Here is a 25,242-nt window from a genome sequence, read left to right as displayed (position 1 = left end):
CTGCACTACTGCCATACCAGCAGAGAGGAAGGAGCACAGGGCTGATGGAAAGCCAGCTTATATTGTCCACACTAGCCACTTCAACTGCAGTTTCATTCTGTAGGCAGTGATGAATAGACAGTAAGAAGGGCTCCCTTTGGAGACCTAAAGAAAGGAGGGTTGGGCAGGATATTTTTCTTGAACTACCAGTTACCCTTGTCTTAGTTGGATTAACAGTAGGAAACCTAGGACAGACTGTTTACCATTACTGATAAATTTTACTGTGAGTAGCACAGAATAAACGAGCACAGGATCTGGTCTAGATGCTTTAACCAGAGCCAGAAAATTAACTGTGTTTTGTATTATCTTTGCCTGAATGTGCTTAAGTTGTTCAGTTAAGTAAGAATATTTAAAGACTTGCAAGCTTCACAGCTACAGCAATATAACTAACTTGTAACAGTGAAGAGACAAGTTTAGAGCTCAAAATCTTCAGCCTATGACTACATTCTTCAAATCGGTTATTTTTTTTTCCCCAAAACATATGCAAAGTTCAGCCTGGCAAATAAACGACAGCACAGGCCTTGCAGTAAAATAAACTAGCAATTAATTTATTGTTGCTTGTGTTGAAAACAATTTTATTTAATCTAAGGAAGGATACAGTTTACTGCTTGGCAAATGTAAATCTGTAGCAAATTAAACTACGCTTCCAAGGTTATACAATTTCTGACTCACAAAAGGCATTCTTGATTTACTCATTAGATATTTAAAAAACATACTTTGAGCTAAACACCAAGAGTAGTATTCTAAAAACATCTTCAGTCTAACTCATCTCAAAGTGACACACATGCAACTTTTCTACCATTTTCTGATGAAAGGTTATACATGCACTTAGCATATCTGAAAATCTAACCCTTTTGCACAAAAGTATGGTTAAAGAAGAAAAAGTACCCAAAACGTACCAAAGGTTTTCAGTCAGACACAGAAAGAAAAAAAAAAAAAAAAAGAAAAAAAAAGAAGAAAGAAAAAGAATTGACAGAAAGGAAAGACTGACTCAGTAAAGTAGTTCAAAAGATCTCATGTGGTAACCATAAACAATTTGGCACCAAAGAACAATAATGGAAGGATGAAGAACACATGTTAACATGCTTCCAGCATTCATGGCAATGACTGAACGCCTTTGGTTTGCTTTTTAGAAGGATGTAACAATTTTCGTAATTTGAACAAAACAGTGTCATTGATGAGGACAGCACCAATACATAGGATAAAAACTCCTCTGAACAGATTCAACAGGAGTGTATATATGTAGTGCATAATGCAATATTTAAAGATAGCACGTCAGAAGCAGTGATAATACATTAGTTTCTTTAGGTTTACATAATGAAAAGTTTGTTATTCTGGCCAATAGCCTGTACTGCTAAGTATAATTTTTTTCAGAGAATTTCCAGATATTTTTGTGAATTATAGGGCAAACTTGGCCTTATTTTGATAAACACTACTAAGCCAAACCAAAATTACAAAATAACTGAAGTAAAGGTAATATTCTCTTTAATTGCATTTTGTATTTTGTTTCTCTAGCATTTACTTTCTCAAGTTTAATTACACAACACAACAAAATTTCAAAAGATTAAAAAACAACAACCACAAAACTAAGGCACAGAGCCAGGAGGGGAAGTTTTATGCAAATAAGTGACCAAATGTTGTTTAACAACAATGCGAGAGAAAAGTTAACAGACCTCACAGAGGATTATATATAAGCAAGTGTGACATTTTCAGGCAAATACTTCAAAAACAGACCTCAAAACAGGGTTTATTAGCCATCCTTAGATCAACTAAGATTCAAGGACTGGACCCGGGCCCACACCAGGATACTTGACAATTTTAGAGCATGAAAACTGCTATAATCTTCGTGTTCCTCTTTTGGAGAGGGTCCAGAGGAAACCAACAAGGATGACTGAAAGGCCTGGAGAACCTCTCCTATGAAGATGGGCTGAAGGAACTGGGCTTGTTCAGCCTGGAAAAGGGAAGTTTGCGAGGAGACCTCACTGAGGCTTTCCAATATTTAATATTTATAAACATGAGGGAAATCAACTTTTTTCATGGATAGATAGTGATAGGATGAGGAGGAATGGTTTTAAACTAAAGGAAGGTAGATTTAGATTAGACATCAGGGGGAAGTTCTTCACAGAGAGTGGTGAGGTGCTGGCACAAGCTGCCTGTCCTCTTCAATACCTTTATTGATGACCTGCATGAGGGCACTGAGTGCACCCTCAGTAAGTTTGTGGATGACACCAAGTTGGCTGGAAGTGTCGATCTGCCTGGGGGTAGCAAGGCCCTACAGAAAGATCTGGACAGGCTGGATAGCTGGGCTGAAGCCATTGGGATGAGTGTCAACAAGGACAAATGCTGGGTCCTGCACTTTGGCCGCAACAACCCCAGGCAACAACCCCAGATTCACAGAACACAACAGACAGCTAAAAACTGTCATGACTTCATCTATTTGGAGAAATTCTGCTAGTAGTTACTGTTACCAGCTTACTTCTCTAAAAGTATGAGCATTTACCGTAAAAACAGGTACAGGCTTGGGCAACAGAAACTTTCTGTGGACAGAGACTATTCCTATTTTTCACTTGTTCTAATCATACTACCTTCTTGCTTGAGACACTGAAAAAAATTGTTAGAAAATGCTGTGCTAGAACCTTACTTTTTATGAAGATTATGTTAATAGAAGAATTCGTCTACTGCAGAAATTCATTGTAGGTATTGTATAAAGAGAAAGCACCCATTTGACACTAAACTACCTATCACCATTTACTTGTTTGACAGGAAAACCTTTATCAGGTCATCTTTATCTCAGTAGGCATTGTTCATTGCAAGCTCATGTTTTCCTTGCTATGTTTAGCATTGCAGTAATAAGTTTTCAAGAAACTGTAATGAGAAACAATTCATTTTCCCATTGTGCCTAGCTGATCAATAATTCCCATAAACACAAATACAAAATATATGGTAATGAGAGTGCAATTGCTTCTTATTCAGCATACATATAATGTGGCACAAATACCTTAAACCTTCAGACATGAGTACCCCTTGGAAAACTACATGGTGAACTCCTGAGCATATGAGCTATTGCTTCATGGCTACTCAGAGGCAGGATCTTAATTCTTAAATCATGTAAGCTGCATCTACTGTTGAGCACATGCACACACATGAACTGTAACTCTGAGGTGGGTGATGTGCTGTCAGATATATGGCATACACACAGCATCCAAGCTTATCACAGGCTGCTTGTTTCCACAGCCCCACTCTTTCTTGTTCTCTACAAATTTCCATATTGAAAATTACCAGGAATAATTGTTCTTACTCTATGAAACCTATATTCCATTGCTTGAAGCAGGAGGGAGACGATAACATAAACAGCAATGCCACACTAAAAACACTGAACACAGACATATTCTAGCTTTTTAAATTCAGCTGTATGACTCGGGTGCTAATCATGTGTTTGAATTTGGTTTAATCAAATGCTTATGTCTAAAGAAGTACTGAATTTAAAGCTCAAATTCGTTGTAGATATCCACACTTTGAAGAGCACGCTGCATTGTCTTTATTTGCCAATATGAATGTCATACTGGCACGTTTCTACGGAATTGGGCAATTAAAGTGGCCATTATTTGTTTATTTATTTATTTTTTACTGTCACTAAAATAAAAAGAAGCACTGCAGCCTAAGGTTTCTAAAGCCCTTTTGGAGAAGTACATTCAAAGTTCATCCATTTTCTAGCTTTCCAGAGGATTCCAGAGGATTCATAAGCAAATTGGAACACAATTTGCTTATGGCAGTAAAACACTATGTCTCTACGAGGATATAAACAGTAGCGCTTTTAGGAATGCTGCTTTCTAGGCTGCAATTAGAATTACGGGAAATAAATCAGCTGAACTCTGTGATGCTGACAAGTGGGTCAAGCTGAGGTGCCCAGTCCCCTTCAGCTCAGCTTACAGCTCCCTTCAGCTGACGAAACAAACTTCCTGTTGAACATCTCTGCTGCGACACAATCACTGTCAAACTGTCAGCTAAGCTAGCAGACAGTGAGACATGAGGATCTGATAAGGCAATTCTATTTTCCAAGAAATTAAACCAAACAAACAAGGCTTCTGGCCTATTCAACCGCTTATTTTCTTAACAAACCCTTTCTTACATGAGTTCTTATATTTGCTTTGTTCACAGTGTATGAGTTAAAAAACCACATACAAACAGATGTGCAAATAGATGAATATGAAACCGTAAAACAAGTGGGCTCCCTACAAAAAGTAACATCCTATACCAACAAAGCAGAGAGAACGAAGAGAAATAACAACACACTGACTGCTCTGCTACACAACAAAATACCACAGAGAAATGGAACTGATCTACAGTTTATAAGGCATAGTCATTGGGAAAGAATCATTCTAGGGTATCTGAAGAGGAAAACTGAATGCTTAAATTCTTCTAAATGTTCTTCCCCATCAACATGTTCTTTTCAGAGAACATGTATGATTTTAGAATATCTTCCCAAAGAAATTGAATAATTACAATTAAAAAAAAGATAAAACAACAACTGAAATCGAATCCCAGGCAGTTCAGGGCATTTAAACTTCACTGGAAAACTGACAGAATGGTCTTCCCTTCAGACACTTTCCATCTGCAACAGTTCTATGCTCATGCAACAATGAAAGTTCATCGAATGGAGGCTGTGTTCCTAGCAGCTTGTGACAAAGTCAGCTTACAGTTTTCAAACAAACTAATATTGATGCAGCTTTATGCAGATACAAATTCTAGGGGCATTTTTCTAAATTACAAAATAAAACAAATTCACTCTTGTGTGTGAACAGAAAAATGGCATGATATTACCTCGTACAAATACTGTGTAGTCAGAATATACTGGAACTTTTAATTAATTATTCTTTTGCTAAAGAGCTTGAATTCAATAGTTACTTGCCTAGAAGGTATCTTGTTTGCTCTTCTTTTGATTTTGCTTGTTTTTAATTTTGCATCTGACCTATTCCTCCAGAAACAATTTTAGCAATGCTCATCCTGAATTCTTTGCACTTATCCTTTGAGGAAAATGTAGTAACAAAACACTTTGGAGAAAAGCCATGACATCTGGCATGAAAGCTGGGTGATGGTGTCAAAGATTTCCATTTTTCTTGCTGCTACTGGAACACTCTTGACATCCAAATTAGCTCCTTTTAACAATAGAGCTCTCTCAAAAGATGTAATTTTTTTTTCCAGTTAAATTCCCTCAATAACATTCTGCATGTGGGGGAAGAAAGGGCAAACAAGTAGTTCTGAACTAGAAACCTGAAATTCAAATACAATAAGCTTATTTAGACTGAAAAGAATCCAAAACACTTCTTCATTTGCCAATTAATAGGAAATCTCAAAAGAAAAATGCATGTTAAAATACCAGAGAAGACAGTTGTGACCTTCAGTGCATTCTCATGAACAATTTAGTCTCAGAAGTTAACAACTAAAGACTGCATTGGTTTTTATATTCCTTGAATTCCAGTGTTATAGCTTTGAATGTATAACATATTAAGATCTGAAGTCCCCAAATTTCTTTTACAACGTCAAAGTCATTCTCTTTCTTTCTTAGTACTATTTTAATTCAACATTTACAACAACTCAGGATACACGTCTGCTTCCTTTTGAATATGTAAGGGGGATCACTGCGAGGAAGACAAAACAAGACACTGGTTACAGATGAAAAGTGGCACCAACCATGAATCATCCCAAATTTTTAAGTTCGTAATTCATTTGAAGGACTACATGGATAAACTCTAATTTTAGGTAACATAAACATGGATAAGAGATGCCAAACACTATTACATCTATCAAAATTTAAAATTCAAGACAGAGCATTTAGTGAAATAAATTAGTTTGCTTTCTCTATTATTTCATTAGTATTTTTTTTTTTTTTTTGCATTCCAAACAGCTGCTTGGCCTCTCTATTTATCAGTCAAGCAGTTTACAAAGACAAGAAGCCTCTATTTTAATAGACGGGACAAGAAAAAAAAATTGTGTCCTTTCTAGAAAAGCCACAATATTTATGATTTGCATTCACTTTCTGTAAATGCTACTAAGCCTTCACTAGTCCAAAAAATAATCTTAGAAAATAACACATATTCACCAGCACTGCTTTTTTTCCATACCAGTAACTATTGGGAAATAAAACTAACTCAGTACCCTCGGGAGTATTTAATAGATTTGGATGTGAGAAACAAATCACATTTTAATGTTGAGGATAATTTAGGATTTTTAACTATTGCAAAAAAGTAGCACTTTGGGTTTCCAAGATGCTGAAGAAATCCCCTTAAAAATAGCCTAATATCAGTTTGAATTCTTAGCATTTAATAAAAAATTGGTTAAAAACAGAGTTAAAAAATGCCACATACACATTCTTCCTCATGTCTTCTCATACGATTACCACCTTTACTATTTCTACCAAAACCTTCAATTCTTCTCTTCTGTTACTGAAGTCTTATCTAAATTTAGGCCACGGTTTTCAAAGCTGACCTATATTAGGTCAGTTCTGGATAGGGTAACAGAGATATTAAGAAGTTAAGATCTGTTGTGAGAAGAGTTGTCAGATTTCTTAAAATGAGATCTTTCCTATCAAAGCATGCACATCTGCACCTGTGGAAAAGAAGTTATTATCTAAGAATGACTAAATTAGGTGGATAGACAAACGCTATTGGCCACTTGGGAAAATACTGTCATCTGAAGGGCATGCCACACATTTTAATCTTGGGCAGGACTATGAGTGGAACATCAAGTGAAACAGCACTTCTTTCCCTTCTCTCTGAGACACAGAAGTAGCTATCAGACGGTTAGTGAGTGGCCTCTAAGTAGGTCAACAGAAAAGCAGTATTTATCCAAAGCAGTGTTCTCAAAACCAACAGAAGTGGTAGCTTGAGTGAAGCTATGAAGAGATGGATACAAGTTTACTTAGTCTATGGTACCCATAATACAGGATCAAAAATGGAAATCCTTCAATATACGAGGGCTGCTCTGAAAGTAATACCTCCTAGTTTATGATGCTGGCCCACAATATCAGTGGTGGATGCCGATGACACGGCAATACACGTTGAACCTTCCCACTGATGCTCCATTTCATTTTATTGCCGTGTGACAGATGACGGCAGAGGGGCAACCTGACAAAACAGTGCAACACAGAAGTTCATATGAAGCAAAGATATGAATTCCTCTATGTGGAAAAAGTGGCACCCATTGACATTTGTTGACCCTTGCTGAATATTTATGCAGAACATCAGATGTCAACACAGTGAGGCGGTAGGCTGTGTGTTTCAGCAGTGGCGACAGCATCAGTAGGTCACCTCCACCGGAGAAAATTTTTTATGAGCACAGCATGCAGACTTTTATACATCGCTGGCACAAATGCATAGCTAATGGTGGTGACTACATTGAAAAACAGTGTTTTGTAGATGAGAATTTGCTTGATCAAACAATGTTATTCTTTTTGTACCAGCTTCCGTGGAAATAAGTAGAAGGCATTACTTTCAGAGCAACCTATGAATAATAGTTATACTATACACGTGTGCTGCATTGTAGTAAACATCAAAGCTATTGGAAATGGCCCACTAGAGTCACATTCTTAGCCAGCACAGTCCTTGTCAGCAGGTATTGTAGTCCTATCTAGTTACGCTTTTACCTGAGAGACATTTTATGTCTCAAGTAAATGTGGATGTATTTACACATATAGACATAAATACATGTACACAAACACACAACTATGTATACAGAGAAAGACAACTGATGTAATCTCCTTAGTGTGCTATTTTTCCTGTGGTAAACAGAATCTAAAGGTGGAAAAATTTCCTAAATCTGTGGGTACTAAATTTTCATATAAATAATACAGTCTGATTATGGGATAAGGCATCATGGAATAGAAGCTTTTACGTTGCTGTAGTCTGTAAAACATATAACATCTCTTGTTCCACATTTCCTCACTTTTCTGCATTTGTGGGATATAGTTTCAAAAAACATCTTCAATTCCTGTCATACTTTTGGTGCCACCATTTGCAAATATACCCTAGCAATGAGCTAGCCTGTCTCAGCTTGTGATCAAAGTAACATAGAGATCAGACTTGTATGCTTCCAGAAAAGACTGCAAAGAACAATGTTTTTAATATTAAATTCAACCACACATGCAGATACAAACTTTTCATTTATTCCATATGTACTAAGTAAAATTTACCTGACAGAGCATCTTGTGCTTCAAAAAATGTGCTGAGACCTCCTTTCACATAAGCCAGACTCCCCTCATTTTTCTTATTGGCTTGTTTCTTCAAGTTCACAACAGCCATTTTGAGCTGATCAAAACTGAAAAGAAAAACCAAAACGCATCATGGCATTCAAACAACAAAGAAGGTCATCTAATGAATAAAGAGAACAAGTTACTTGGAAAATAAAGACAGCTACTGCTGCATGAACTGCTAAAGAGAGCAATTACTAACTAGTTTGATTCATGACAATCACTATTTACTCTTAGCCTGAAACACCGTGGATTCTTTTTTTTTTAGTTTAGTTTTTAATCTTAAATGGAAGACTCCAATTGCATGCGATGAAATTCAATTTTTATGGCACAAACTAGTTAGGAAATTTCTTCTAAGTACGCATTACTGCTCTTAGCTAACTGCCTTTATTGCATGAAATAGGAGATAGTAAATCACTTAGTACACTATACTGACTACTGCAATATTAGAGGTTTCTTTAATATTGACATTTGTTTAAGTACAGATTAGTCCACAAAACGTTTACATTTTCTGAATTGCTTTAATATTTTCATGCTAATTTGCAAATATAGCTCAGAATTGAAGATAATACTGGTGCAAACATATAGAAAAACTGAATGGATTCCTGCGTCATGAAATCAAGTGTTTTTTGTCGAGGCCCACTGATTTTTATTATTTATTTTTTTTTTAGGAGGCTTGAAAGTACAATACTACTATTCAACTTATTATTTATGTAACAGGTTTCTTTTTGCCTTAGCTTCCTAATATTTCTAGACTATTTCCAGTTCATATTTGATTTCACGTTTTTATAATTCACAAGTAGCTGCAATAGCATGGAATCATTGAATGGCGTGGGTTGCAAGGGACCTCTATGATCGTCTAGGCCCAACCCTTCTGCCATGGGCAGGGTTGCCAACCACTTGATCAGGCTGCCCAGGAGCCTCTTAAGTCTGTTGTTGAACACTTCCAAGTATGGTTGTATGGGAACTGCTGAGTCACGGCCTGAACCTCTGATTAATTACCTGAGGCGAGCCATGAGTCAGCCAGAGGAGCACAGGTGAAGGCAATTCAGCTGTGCTGCCGGAAGGGGGGGAGCCTGGCTCCAGCCCTCCTAGACCTATTTAAGAGCTGGCTACCAGAGGGGAAGGATCTCTTCTGGAGGTCCCCTCTCTTGGTGTCTTCTGGTGAGCTCAGCCAAAGGGTAAGCTCTTCCGCTTATTCTCTTTGTGATCGTTGTCTACCTTGCTTGATTCTCTCGATTATATTGTGATTACAACATCTTGATATCTGTTGATTAAACAACTATATTGCAATTATAGCATCTTGATTATACAATGGTGCATCCATAACTTCCCTAGACAGCCTGTGCCAGTGCCTTCCCAACCTCTGAGTGAAGAATTTTTTCTCATTAGTTACGTTCCTAGATTCATTATAAAAGCACAGTGACAAAGAAGATCAGAAATGCAAACACATGATTTTCACCTTTAAAAAGCCTTTTATCCTACCTGCAGGACAAACCCATCTCCCTAATACAAAAAAATTCAAATGTAATAACTACACCATACATCTGGGTGCAGAGGAAAACAATGAAATAAGGAAATTAAGATATACAGCAATTCCACCAATAGCCTTTGTCCATTTGAAACTGTGGTAGAAGATATGGTAACAAAAAAACAAAACAAAACTTTAGATCAGGCAGTAAGAAAGCTATCACCACCTGCAGAGGGATAAAAAAAGAACACTGGTGCACTTTACTTTTTATACCAGCAATGTCACAACATTTTTGCTTTATTTCCTGTTTCTATCTGCTGGTCAGAAAGTACATTACTCAATGACTGGATTAGTCCACCTGGGCATACAAGAAGTACTTACCACCAGCTTTTTCAAACTAACAAAAATCTGTATGGAATCCTTTTTAAGCACTGTTTCATATTATCTGATGGTCTAATTGTATGTCTAAATAGTTTATTTATATTTGTCAGGCTGTTGCTGGGAAAAAAAAAAAAAAGATGCTATTTTGATTACTTAAAAAGAATTTCCTTAAAGGAAAAAACATACATAAGCTAACCAAAACATCAGTGCACCACACATTTAGCCCTTCCAACACCTGAGGTTACACAGAGGACAAGAACTAAATCTTTCCTCTGTATTTCCTGTACAGCAGCACAAATTATACATGGCAGATAATTCAAATTAATAGCAACAGAATATTTCTAAAATTAGACACTCTGAAGTGGGAAAAAAAAATTGTTTCTTAAAGATACAGTTAGACTCAAAACATGATTAGATTTATCCTATCTTTTGAATCATTCTTCTATTTAATGTTTCCAAACTTTCTGAATTTTCAATACTAAAATTTAAAGTTTTCTAGAACAATATGAATCTTATTATTTTACTAGACTGAGGTGACCATGACTTAAAAGCTGTTGATATTCAAAGAAAAATTGAATGGTGTTTCCCCCTCCCCCCCTCCCCAAGTAAGATTAAAAATTTATGCAGATACTTGAAAACAAAAAAACAGACAAAAAACAACCAAACAACATTGAAATATTTCTTAATAGGAAGCTTCATGTTAAGATGACAATGGACTTTTTGGTGTAGTATGGGGTAAAATAGGACCAGACAAGGTAATATCAATTAATAGTACTGATCATTAGCAAAATCAGTGTTTTTGCTGACACCTTCTCTTATTAGAGATATAATCATTACATTATACTGCTGCTTATATGCCATGGTAATAAGAATCAATTTTTTTTTTTTTTAATCAGCATCCTTAAATGTAGCTTAATCATCTATGACATGCACAGGTCAAATCAGATCTCAGCTTCCAGCGGCGGTGATTCCACAGCTTTCAAAGTTTCTTGCTTGTAGGGTTTAAGCCATCTACTACTGTTTCTAATCTTCATCCAACCTTACTGTTTTATTCTTAGTAAACCAGGAACAACTGCTATCTACCCTTGAACTGTCTATGTCTTTCAGAACAGCATTTCATAGTAATTTTATTTACTTCCTAAGAGCACTTAATTCATTCACACTATATATGCAAATATTTACATAATTCTGTTCTTGTGGATCAGCTACCACCCTTCCTGAAGCAGAGGTCAAAATTAGGCAGAACAATTTAATTGACACTTAAAACAATGCCAGTGAGACTATTTATCCTCATACCTTATAAAACACAGTCTTGCTGACACACTTCAGAGGATGTTTTTTTACTGGACTGCTAACTAGTATTTATGGCATGTTTCAAACACCAGGTCATTGTACTACCATCACCTAACTCTGGGTCATTCCCATAGCTTTCCACAAAGACTTGCTTTGCATCCCACTATGCTGCCCTTCCAGGAAATATCATGGAGGTTAAAATCTTCTACAAGAAGCAGGGCGAGCTCTATGGTGAGAGAGTATCTCAAGTCAATTAAACATTATTTTGTTTACTCCTTCATCTTACTGTAATGTCACCTTTCCTGGTCTCTTCAGCCAGCACTCAACCATCCTGCTACCCATTCCGCTATGAAAGAATATTTTCAAGTTGCTCATTCACAAAGGTCAAGTCCTTGCCATTTTTTCCCCAGGCATCTTCCCCAGAAAGCCTGTTTGTATCCATCACAGAACCCCAGGGTTACCCCATTTTACTCCAGTAATGTTCTTGTCTAAATCTACATGTGGAGCTAGAGCTCCCCTTATTTGTTTCCCAGATTGTAAGCATGTAAAGTCACTTGAAGCTGGGCACTTTCAGTTGGTTTTGACTTTCTCAGCAGCTCTCTCAGTTCCATCCATGCAGCACTCTGATCTCTGTACCTTCAGTTATCTGCAAGCTGCTATCACAATTCCCTGACATTTCTAATTTGAAGGTTTTGTCACAAACTGCAAACCCACTGGCAAAAAACGTTTCCCTTTCATTATTTCAGATGAATCACATTTCTCACTGACAGTCCTTATTCATCAATAGAAAGTTCATGGCTATAGAAGTAATAGAAGTGAAAATGCCACCTCTGAAACTAGTTCTACAACCAGCTGTGAACCTACAGGATGCTTCCACTACTACTCAATCTTTCTACGCTTCACCTGTAAATCAAAGAAAATACCTGGGCCCCCACGTTCTTCATCTTTGTACCCAGAGCTTTGCAATCACTTTGTCCTACATCTCTCTTGGCAGATTTAGGGCTACCCACATAAGTGAGCAACAGAAGGGCAAAGCTTACAGCAAACTTCTTAAAAACACATCAAAAGTTGATTGTTCTTTCTTACTGTATTGTCTTCTCAGCTTTATAAAAACCTGAAAGCCATTTTGTTGTGTTAAACACAATTAAATCACCCTACTGTTACTTATTTCAAAAGATGCCATCTTTGTGTGTATATTAGGTAACAATGACCTCTCATTGTTTTGACTCCTTTATCTACCATAAATTAAGAGTAAATTAAATTATTTCCCAAGTAGATCAATGGAGATATTTTTGAGCTCTTAGAACAAACCAAAACACAGTCCTTCCCCCTTGCAAAAACAAAACAAAACACCAAACCATCTGATCTTAAAATTACACAATGAAATAAATTTGCAACATGGTACTTCCCTTCAGACTGCTGATCAGAATACTCAATGGAAAGCAAAATTCATCCTCCAGTAAAAATGGCTTCAAGAATTATCTGAACACCAGCAAACAGAAGTTTCATAACTCACACATGCAGACATATACGTTTAAGGTATCTGTGTAAGCACACATTACTGTGTACGAGATATAATAATGAAGAATTGTCAAGATTCTTAAGACCTACACCCAAAATTTACTCAGTGGTCCATCTTTTTCCCACTGAAGCATTTCCCATAGGAATTAACTTAAAGCTGATGGATATCACTAACAGTTTTACTCTTAGTCTGTTTATCATCCTCATCCTGAGCCTCTAGTCACAAGTTAGCATCTGGAATTTCCACTCAAATCCATGTTACTTAATTTCTTTGTTCATAAAGGTATTCAAATCCGAAGCAAGGCAACTGCCATCTCACACAGAAAAAAAAATTAGGCCACAAATCAAGTCTGGTTAAAACAGACATTCCATTGTGAACACATTGAGCAAGCAGTCCTTGTTGATTCCAGTCTAAAGCCAAACAGAAATACCACAGACAGCAGAGATTACAGGTATGTGACTTTAATGTCAATCACCAATGGCACATCTACTATACAAGAAAATCTATTTGATGTTATTAAAGCAATTATTCATACAGTAGCAACAAACCTTGTTGTTGAATGGTTCTCAATCAGGTACCATGCAGCAGAGAAGTTTTCACTAGTGAAATCAGCACTCATCCCAGGGAACAGCATCTCTAAATCTTTTTGAGGAAATCTGCCTCTGAAAAATGAATACTCATTATTTCAGTAAGAGACATTATGATGAATTGTTTACAGTTTAAAAAGTTGCATAAAACAGCAGCTCAAATTCCAACAAAATGTAAATACAAACTTGCAATTCACAGTTAAAAATAAATCTGGTATTTCAGACACAGTATGACTGGGAAAGAAAAGATTGAAATCTAAACTAAGTAAAACCTCTTCTATCATTTTGATTTTACCACTATGCATACGAAAGAAAGCACTGTATGCAAAATATTTTTAAAAAGAAAGAACTGCTGCATTCAGAAAACAGGACAAACTCACTATGATACTACTGATATCCAAGCAAGAGACCATTAATGCTGAATATATTTTAAGTCAACTCTACCCTTTAAAAAGGGAAATATCTATTCCAAGTAGAGTAAATCAAAATATTCTCTATAATCTATGAACTAGTTTCTATCCAACACGACAGGACATCATCAGGTTTACTGCTTGTAAGTGATCTTGCATCATCCCTGTCTAGAGGCCAACCAATTTGCAGCAGGAGTCCATTTGTTTTTAGTCAGTCTTACAATGCAGAGATAGCCTGTGAGCCAACTGCTTGTGAAAGCCGAATTCTGCAATGTCAGTTTTCAAATTACAAGCAGTTTTGAAGATACTCACAAAGCAAATATAATTCATTTGTTTTAAGTCAGTAGAATAAAAAAAAAGTTAAATCACTTGTGATGAAAACACAACAATATTTTTCTCAGTCCAGACACACACATAACACTTGGCCCAGCAAGTGTAATTAATTCACCAAGTTTATTAATTCCACTAAGCACACTTAATATATCACCAAATGCACTTACCACTCTGTTCTTTACCACCAGTTATATCCAATTTTCAGAAACTAATTTTGCCAAAGTACTTTAAAGCTTTGTTATTTCATTTTCAGATCAGGAAGTCAATAAAATTCCTCTCTGATGTTCACAAGCTAGGTGAATTCTGCTATACAAAGTACTTTAGACATGAATGCAAAACTGCAGTATCTTGCATTCAAGATCAAACCTGGGGGATGGGAGTCAATCCAGAATCTGGTATTGGAAATTACATTAGAAGTGTACAAGAAACTACCTGAATGGGCTGCAAAGTGATTATTTGTTAGGAAGCTATTTCTGTCTGTAGCCAAAATGTATATCAAGATGGCTGAAGTTGCTTTTAATACAGAAGACAACATAAAAAACAAACAAAAAAACTGCCAACAATTTAAATTAAGAAAATCTAAAGGCAAGCATGTTAAGTACAATTATACAAAAATAAAATTTGTTTTCTCCAAATTTCTATTCATATCTAAATGGTTACTAGCACACGCAGGTTCAAACAAGCACATACTTAATGACCAGTACAGAAGTCATTCATCAGTAGCACCTGATTAGAACAAGGGTATGAAACAACACTTTTTCAAAATGAGAATGTATCAAAGGAAATGCAAGGAAAAGTGATGAGAGATACAAGAAGTAGAGAAATAGGGAAAACATTGTGAGAAACAAACACAGCAGTTAACAACAAAGATCCCAACATTTCTCTGAGCTCAATGAAAATAATGCAATAATGCAATATAAAAAATAATAATTAGTAGAGATTCAAGATTATCCCATGACCTTTAATTTCACAAATGCCTGTTATGTTCCTTGAAACATACTCGAAGGAAATATCTTATTTTTCAAAGTATTCAAAAGAACAGAAGAATTTACAGGACAGTATTTCGTATGTGATGACACATGTCATCCATGTCCAAAAATCCTTTCACATTAAATGCATATGTGATTGCACCTTTCTGGTATGATTTTTTAATGCTAAAAGAAAATCAAAACAATAGCAACGAAAAGCACTTTTGGTTACCTTGAATGAGACTATGAACTTTTTATAAACAATATATTAGTGCAGGTAACACAATACAGAAGCATAATTTTGTTCTTATTTTTCAGAACTTCAATATATTTCCTCAGAAGCCAACAGAAACAGATACAACACAGAAGGTACATACACTCAACAAATATACCATCACTAAACACTACTATTGCTACAAGACTCCAAGATATATGCATGACAGTTTAAGCTTATGTATAAGTTATGTAATTCATAGAAAAAATATAAATACACCGAGATAAAGACCAATTATTTAGCTAGGGATGTAATAAATTCCTGCAAATGAGTTTTGCCCACAGACTGTGTGACAGAAACGAAGTTTTTTCAGTTCAGTGTTTGACTGCATTGAAAAGTTATTGGAAGCTTTTTTCCAGCAGATGTATTCGTGTAGAGCCATAAATTAGCAATGCGTTTATGGCTGCTTTTATCTATGCGGACATTTTTTAGAGACAGTCACAACAGAGTAGAAACATGAACGTGTATGTGTGTGGTAGGTTAACTGTATGTTATACTCTATGGTGTAGTACTCTTATTTTTAATCATAAATTCTACCAGTAGTTTTTCCACTAACAGATATGGGTAGCTTGAACTGACTTGGTACAGCTGTCTCTGCAACAAGCTGCTCTCTAAGAAGTTCAATCTGAAAGTGATTGAACTCAATCTCTCCAAGTTTCTCAAATGTCTGGCCAGATGGGCCTAAAAAGAGATTGACTACACAGACAAAAGTTTGTTTCATTAACTTCCATTAGTAAATTAAATAAATAAGTCCTTAGACATTGTTCTCATGAAAACTTGCTTACCATTCACTTATAAACAAGCACATATGCGACTTGAGAAGCATTTCTGTTTTACTCATTTTGACATCATAGGCTGAGCATGAACTAGTAGGAAAAGTTGAGATCACGCTAGCACACAGTGAGATTGTCCATTGCTCTTCTGCTGAATTGCTAGTTCTAGAGAAGTCAATTCAGGAAGCAACAACTCTTAATACTTCATCACTGATTAAAAAGCAATCACTGCAAAAGGAGCTGGCAACCAAAAAGGAACCCAGAAAGAATTTAAAGAAAAGAAGTGGTAAGTTTAATGTATGTGAAGATTCTGCTGAAAGTGTGAAGTTAGAGAAATGCATAAAAGTAAAGTGCATTTATATGCTTTCTGCTAGGCAGGCTATTTTACTCGCTGCAAAACCAGACCTTGTACTAAAGCTCTGGCTAACATTTTAAAGTAGTCTTATTCATTCCTCAGAACTATCAGGCCGTAACTTAAAAGACAAAGGAATTAAAGTTTTACATACTGTTTATGTTCATGAGATAACCGTAATAAAAAGAAATTTGGTTTCAGGCCGCTGTATACTTTCACATTCCTCAAACATATTTTGACTACCTCTAATACAGTCATGCAGAACTCCAATTGCTTCCACGTAAAGGGCATACGAATCTGCTTTGGATTCAAAATGCATTGGGTATAATCAATTCCCTTCGGTTACATCTGCCCAGAAATACAAGTTAATCCCTACATCATCCCAAACTTAGGTTATGTACAGTCCTTAAAAATCTTACTACAGAACTTGCACATATACAGAGCATTTATATTCTCCAGAGGTTTCAGATCAGCTGTGATCTCCATAGGTAAATCACAGCCCTCAACCAATCACAATTTAGTATTACAGAAAATTCTTGAGTCATGGGAACAGAAAGCAATGGATACAAAAAAAAAAAAAAAACAACAAAAAAACCCAACAACAACAGGGCTCTTGACTATGAATGCAACACTAAGTTGTAACTTCTGTAAAGATTATATTGCTCCCAGTCTCGGTGTGTGTTTTCCAGCATACATGACAATGTACAGCAATTAAAAGCCAGTCCAAAAACAGAACACAATGACCAAAAGGTAACCTGAACCTCAATTCCACAGGAGCTTATAGGTCAAAAGAAGCAACTTTAAATAAACACAGATCCTGAATAGCAACCAGTGTAAACAGGTCAACCCAGAGCTACTCTACACTCCCTCTCTGTCTGGTACCAGAGTCCTAGAAGCAGGCTTTGTACCAGCTGTACTGTGTTAATCCTGCACGCAAGAAGACCAGCATAAGGGACACCGGAGTAGACTAAACAAGACAAATCAAAAGGTACTAACAAAGATCCCTCCAACAGCAAAGACACAGATGCACACTGACAATTACTGTCTAATAGTGCTGGGTTTATCAGAAATACGACAACAAATGACAACCATATCTGAAAATGGCAGAATGTGGTAAAACTTGTTAAGAGATTAATACGCAGATACCTGAAATCGATCATCAGCCTTACAAGAAGAAAACACTGCTATTATTTTTAGCAACATAAAAATACGACTCACATTCAGCATCTCTCTCCTACAGGTTTTTTAGATACCACTGTGATGAAAGTTTCCACGAGCCTATCATACCCAAGAATGAAGTTTCATACAAGTCATTTAAAAATAAACACGTTACCACAGGCTCCAGAAAGCCTCTTCCCATCTCACAGCAGCAAAATGATGTTTGCCATTAGGTGGCAGCGTAAGATCGTCTCTTCCCTCTGCCAGATGAAGTGTTTTGGAAGCTGGCGTGGGAAGAGGGAAGCATCTGTATTGAGTGGGTGGATACAGAAGTATGTGGAATGTACTTAACATGTCAGCATTTGCTTTCATGTAGGAGATGTATCCACCATAATGACCTCTGCTACATGCAAAACAACAAACAATACTTAAAATTTTTCAAACTACTGCAGTTACTGCTTTGTGGAGAGGAGGTCTAGCAGTGTGGAGAGAAGGCAGGGAATATCTCACGTAAAGGACTTATGTGAGAGGGTAAAAATGTATGCAACACATCTGAGAAAGCAGTTCATTCACAAATCTTAGGCAAACTTAAATTTTTCATCATCTGATTTTACTCAGAGCTCTTATGAAACATGTCACACAAATTTTCTTTCCCAGAACTGTTCAAAATTTAGGACACAGTCTACCGCTCTGTTCTTGTAAGTATTTCAAAGGGTGAGAACCAGTCCAAGTACTGCAACATCACTGTTACTGTTAGTACTGTTAGTACTTCCATGCCAACTTTCCACACTTCTCAGATTGAGGTCACTACACCGAATACTCTTTCTCTTCCTGAAAGCTATTTAAGTCTCTTGTAAAGACTTCTGGCTACATCTCTGTAACACCACAGCCAGGAATAATCCTTGGGGCGGAGAGTGGCACAGACCTGCTTTGCACTTAAAGCCAGATGATGATAGAAAACTAAGGCTTTAAGTCCTTATGGCATCCGGAAAACTATAAACTAGAACTCACGTGTTAAACGTTTTAAATATCTGCTTTATAATGTGAACGAAGTACTCGATAGCAAGCAAGCAACGTGCATTAAATGATAGTGCTGTAACAAAACTTCATTGAATTTACAAAATAACTCTTAGAACTAAGCACAGTCTATATTAAAATAAAATAATCTCAAAGGACAGGTCATCTACATCTTTCCGAACTGCCTTTTCTGTACCATTTGCTGATGACTGACAACCACCTTCCGGAGAACTCCTCTCTCTCTACTTGCAGGCTACCCTCTTCCTGCCATTTCTTCAATGTGCTCCTCTCAGCTCATTCCTCATTTTCTCACTCTGTTTTTCTCTTTCGTCCCTTCTTCAAAAGGTTTTTTTGTTTTTTGTTTGTTTGTTTGTTTGTTTTTTACTGCACTTGCACAAGCTTGGCACTCCTTTTCTTAACAGCCATGAGGGTGCAAGGCATGGGATTTGAAATTCCACCAAATCAGACCAATATTAAATGTGTCAGCTTCAAAATTCAAACACACCCTTTATTTACACACATTAAAAATGGCTTAAAGAAGCTAAAGGTATTAACAAAGAAGAATGCTATGAAATCTAGTCTCCTTGTACATACAATTGTTCTTCTCCATATTAGGTTAATTTTAAAACATCCCAATATTTCAACAATATTTTTTTTATCATTTCCAGTAACAAACCATTCCCTTGCCTAGTAATGGTTAATACCAATAGCCTGCTTATCTATTCCCTTTCTTAATTTATAATTGCCCATCTTTCCAACACTGTGGAAAATATTTCTCCCTACTCACCCATCCGTCAAGTACTTGAAAACACGTTTAACTAAACAATATGGTATTAAAGATTATTTTATAAAAGCAAACATTGTTTTGCTCCAATTTTTGAAGAAAATTATGAAAAATTTCACACTGGGGGAGGCATTTAAAATTGCACACAGAACAATCCATCTATAGTCACAACTTTAAACATCATGCAGTTACCCACAGCGCACGGGTAGCCCTGGTATTTCATGTCTTTTCCCAACTTTTTCTCCTCCCCATGACTTCTTGTTCTCAGTCCCTCCACACAACTACTTGTAATGCTTCCCTCAAACTGCTCATTTGCAACAGTAGTGCACACCATAATCTTCCTGTTTCGCCTCCACTGAAGTTGGAGGTCAGTAGACCACAGACTTAGACTTGACATTCCACTTCCCCATTTCCCCCATGTCACAAAACGGTTTTTGTTTCCTACTTGTATTTATTTATGAACTTCCTTTTAATTTCTTTTTTACACAAAACGTGAGGTTTCATTAACATGCTTATCACTAATGCTTCCAAATTAAACCCTTAAAATATGGTATTATTAGTTTCTTATTTAACAACCATCCAAACAAATGACTCCAAACTAATCCTAAACTGATCCTGTTCAGGTTTCTGGAAGACAATTCTTAACCTATCAAATTCACACTGTCATGGTTATAAGTAGTATTAATTTTGGTTCTACATTTGAGTACCACATTAAACATTTTCTTAAAATGAGAGCAAGCAAAAAGTAACTGCATCATAGCCAATGCATTTAATGAAAGAATTCTTGTGAGGAACACAAGAGGGCTGATGCAGCTGAACTGATTATCTTGACTTAAATCTCAGATAAAATTTGGGAAAGCTATTACAGGGCTCAACGAAGAATTAAAGCAGAGAAAAATAGTTTTAACGTCAGTCACAAACATTTCATACAATGTTTGAAAACATATTATACAGGCTTTAAGATTAAGTGCTTCAGTGAATAAGTAACCAGACACAGTTAATGTATTGCCATTTAAAAGGAAACTTGCTACTGTCTGACTGATTAACAACTTAGTGTTATGTGATGCCAACAGAATAAATCAGATGGACTAAGGAACTACCTAATTTAAACAACAACAATAAAAAGCCAACAAATCAATCAGTGGAGAAGAAAACCTGAGAAAATCTGCAGATAAAAGTTTTACTATAGGCCACGTTTCTTTTTCCATCAGTATTTGCATCATCCGCTAACTTTATCACCAACAATTTTTATCAACAGTCGGTAAAAATATTAAGAAAGATTTTGTCACCTGGACTTTGAAAACAAGCTTGTCAAGGAAGGTGCAAACAGAGGAACACTAGCAAATGTTAGAAGATAGAGGTAAGATAAAGGAATCTGGGTCATCACTGCAGAATGAGCAGCCATGTCAGTAGCAAAAGTAGCAATTTAGCTAACGAGTGCCTCCTGGCTAGTTCACACTGTAACACAGTGTTATAAAAAATAATGATTGTTATTTTATATCCTGAATTTACAGACAGGCAATGGAGGGTAGCAGCAGACAGAGGAGGTCTTCTGGAAGGATTCTGAAACACTGACCACAGTTCTAGACCATGACGCTAATAGGGTTGGAAAACAAAAGATGAAAGAAGGGTCAGTAAGAAATTATACCAAGAGGTTGGTGAACAATACTCGAAACAGAAAACATCTCCAGCTTATTTTAAAAATACGGCTTCGTATTTTGAAAAGAAAAATATCTATTTAAAGTAGGAAGGAAATGAGCAACCGGAGTCCGGAAGCTGATGACAAATCCACTAGAAATCCCGTACAGATTTCAAGAAAAGTGTAGTTTCTCAGCAAAACAAAGTAACAATGGACACAGTGGATACATGTACCTATGTGATGCCCTCAGATTAAGACTGGATATCTTCTGAGAAAACAGTCAAATAACCACAAACCATTGGACTGATACAGAAATAACTGAAGTTTAAAACATACTGAGATGGCAAGGCTTCGAACCAAACACTCGTGTATTTACACAGATTTAAGAACTACTCCAACTCCAATCATGTTTTGTCAGGATTCAGACTCAGACCTATAACTATTAGGGTTTCAAAGGAGCAGTAATTCAGGTAATAAACAAAACCAGAGACAGCTGAGTTCTGTTACTAATAACACAATAGAAGACGTTGTTTATTGTGTTAAATAGTAAGAGACATTGATTGAATAAAATTCCAGGCAATTAATAACACAGATACTGACAAAGCTCAGATATCAGAAATCATATCGGGAATTTTTAGCTACAGAAATATACAATTACATTACCCCACCTTTGTGAAAGAGGAATTATTCTGAAATAGCTTGCATTCTCCACCATCTGAGAAAATGGATCAATGAAACTGCACAAGTACTTGTCACAAATGGACTGTTTAGAAGAAGAGACTCTAGAGTCTAATTTTAAATTGCATTTATTCTTGCCAGAGTTGCTTCTTGATAAGGATAAATACTAACCATGCTGACATGTCTAGGAGTTGGTCAGTTTGGAGCACAACCAGTGTGTCACTTTTAAAGCTCTATGACCTTGTTTGTCAATTATCAGAAAGCTTCTATTTCAGAAAAAAAGTCAAACTCCACCATATTTATGAACAAAAGTTTAGAACTCCATGGGTTGGAAAGCAGTATTAATAACTCAATAAAATAAACAAATTGATGTGGTATAATAAATCACATTTTACAGTACAATTTTAGCAACAGAAAGCAATCTAAACATTCTTAAAAGCCCCATTAAACTCATATGCTCAGATGCTCCAGTAAGCATTCCATAACCACAATGTATAAATCCAAAGCCTTAGGTTATTTACCAGTCCTCAAAATATAAGCATCAGCGGAGTTCAACACATCAGACTTTTAGATCTATAGTTTTTTGTTTTTTTTTTTAATCTACAGATCTAATTAATTATCTAAAAATGGACTGTGAAGCAGAAGAGACTGTGCACCAACAACTCTTCTGAGTCCCAAATACTATGCCATCCACTGAAGCACATGCATTTTTAAATCCTTTCCTATCCTGTAAATTATTAAAACTTTTCTGAAACTTACAAAGACATATATATATAGAAAAACACTAAAAAAGTGGATTAAAGGCATTTGGTACTCACTTGTCCATCTCAATACCAAGTGGATTAGCTGGACGTAGGGACAAAGGGGGAATCCCTTTGTTTCTATCAGTGCGCATGTCATAATAGTTCATTTCATCCACCCAGACAGCAGACTGATCCAAGATACCTAGAGAAAACAAAGCACAAATCCTTAAAAAAACAAGGACTGTCAAGCACTATCGAATTCTAACATACTGAACTAATTTGAAAGATCCTGATAAATATAAAATGGATGCCTAGGTAATATATTGGAAGTTACACTGCAAAACAACCTGGATACAATTAAGCTGAATTATTTTATTTTAGCTGTTAAAAAGGTATTAATAATGACTGGGCATCAAATATTACCTCTTAGAGAATGTACAGGTCCATATAAAAAGAAAAGCATTTTCCTAATAATAGCATATTAACATTTTCCATTCCTTCAAGTATTTTAATATGTCTTGTCATCAGCTACTCTGAAAACAAGCAATTAGCCAGCGGCCTTCCTACCTGCATATTTTAGGAAAGATCCCTTTTCTGTGTCACTAATAATGAAAAAGTAGGCCAGTTTTGGCTGTGTGCCAATATGAATGACTGAAGTTGGACAAGGAACTGGCCTTGTTTCCACAGCTTTACAGCAATGACAACAGGTAAAGGTTTGGCTCTGGCCAAAAATGCAGCCAGCCACGTTCATCATCACCCCCTTCTTTAACATAAGATATTCAAGATGAGAAAATATCCGGACCCCAATGTTGTTTTTTGTTTGTTCTTTTAATATTCATTTTCCTCTCCCACCACAAAAAATTTCGCCATTAATACCTGCTTGTTTTTCACCTTTCTAATGGCCAGCTTCTAGTTCAGCTTATAAGAAATAATGCTTTATTTAACTGCCATTAAACTGCAGAGAGCAAAAGCCAAAACCAGATATTCTTGTGGGAATCTCAGTGCTAGAAAAGATGACTAGACAACTTCCTCAATAAGGTGCTCTGAAAGAAATGTTTAAAATCTAGAGGTTATTAAGGCTACAGTTCCTAGACTGCTTGGCAACATAACTTTAATGGTTAAACACCACAAGAGAAATACTTGAGACCTTGGAGGGTGGCTTGAATTACAAATCAGAAACAATACTAAAGATTCAGCTTTTCCTTTTCAAGACCAACTGTCAGCTCAGGATTTAGATGTAAAACTCATTATCTGGTTTATACTTCGAATTTACAAGAACTCTCTGAAAGTAATGCCTCCTATTCTATAATGATGGCCCACAGCATCAGAGTCAGACGCTAACAGTACGGCAGCAGATCTTGAACCTTCACACCAATATTCCATTATATTTTGTTGTAGTGTTACAGATGGCAGTAGAGGGGCAGTCCAACAGCATGGAAGTGCGTATGAAACAAAGGGCAATTAATTCCTCCAGACAGAAAAAAATGGTACCCACTGACATTCATCAACGCTCGCTGAACGTTTATCAAGACCATACAATGGATGTGAACACAGCAAGGCTGTAGGCGTGAGCTTCAGCAGAGGCAACAGCCACGTTCCATGGCCATGTACTGCTGTCACACCAAGAAATGAAGAGTACCTTGATTAACTCAGCTGCACAAATTGGCAGATTATGACCAGGGAACTCTGTACAGAGCTGAATATTGTCTTCAATGTGTTGGAAACAATGGTGGCAACAATGGAATATTGTAAAGGGGTGATTCTACTGGATTTCCTGGCACCCAGGCAAATCATCAATTCAGACCATTACATCGAGATGCTGACTAAGCTAAAGGCTCAAACTTCAGAATAAGGCCAAAGAAGACAATCTTGCTCTTACAACACAATAATGCCAAGCTCCTTACCAGTTTGAAGACCATGGAGCACACTACCAGTGTTGGCTGGACTGTCCTACCACACCCACCCCACAGTCCAGATTTGGTACCTTCTTTTGGCACTTTGTTCAAGTTGATGAATGATGGACTGCACTGTCAACATCTTCCTAGCAATGACACTGTCAAAGCAGCTTAAAATGGAGAGTTACCTCTGCTGGTGCAGATTTGGTTACCACAGCATGCAGGCTCATGCTCATCACTATGCAAAAACACAGTTATGGTGGTGACTATGTTGAAAAACAGCGTTTTGTACTTGGAAATTTGCTCTATCAAATAGTCAAAATATCAAATAGACATCAAAAATGCCAAATATCAAATAGTGCTATTGTATTTTTTGTATCTGTTGTGGTTTCCATGGAAATAAACAGTTATTACTTTCAGAGTGACCTATGTATCTAGTAAATTAAAAAGCAGTATGAATATTTACTGGATATGTTATGAATTTCCTGAAAATTTTACAAGTTTAGTACTTCTGTTTACAAACACAAAGGGACACTTTTCATTAGTCCTTGATGATTTTATCAGGATACTGAGAAAGCAGAACTGATATCACAAATATCATTTGTACATTTTAATAACATACCCTGCTTTTTCTGGACAACTGAGGACTGTCTTGACATGAACCCATTTTAAACATACAA

The 25,242-nt window shown here is 36.4% G+C and overlaps 1 protein-coding gene across 1 annotated transcript in view; it reads right to left on the bottom strand.

Moving 5' to 3' along the window:
• Positions 1 to 25,242, bottom strand: part of EXOC2 (exocyst complex component 2) — a gene marked incomplete at both ends in the record, with an annotated part of 118,280 nt that overhangs the window by 87,785 nt on the left and 5,253 nt on the right. The window contains 3 exons of the mRNA XM_079533953.1: positions 8,228 to 8,352; positions 13,500 to 13,613; positions 22,743 to 22,869. Coding sequence (XP_079390079.1) covers positions 8,228 to 8,352; positions 13,500 to 13,613; positions 22,743 to 22,869 — 366 coding nt within the window. The remainder of the gene's footprint in view (positions 1 to 8,227; positions 8,353 to 13,499; positions 13,614 to 22,742; positions 22,870 to 25,242) is intronic.

The sequence above is a fragment of the Tetrao urogallus genome, assembly GCF_951394365.1.
Source record: "Tetrao urogallus genome assembly, chromosome: 3".
Classification (NCBI taxonomy): Eukaryota; Metazoa; Chordata; class Aves; order Galliformes; family Phasianidae; genus Tetrao; species Tetrao urogallus.
Note: the sequence above shows the minus strand (reverse complement) of the source record. Positions and strands in the feature narration are given on the sequence as shown.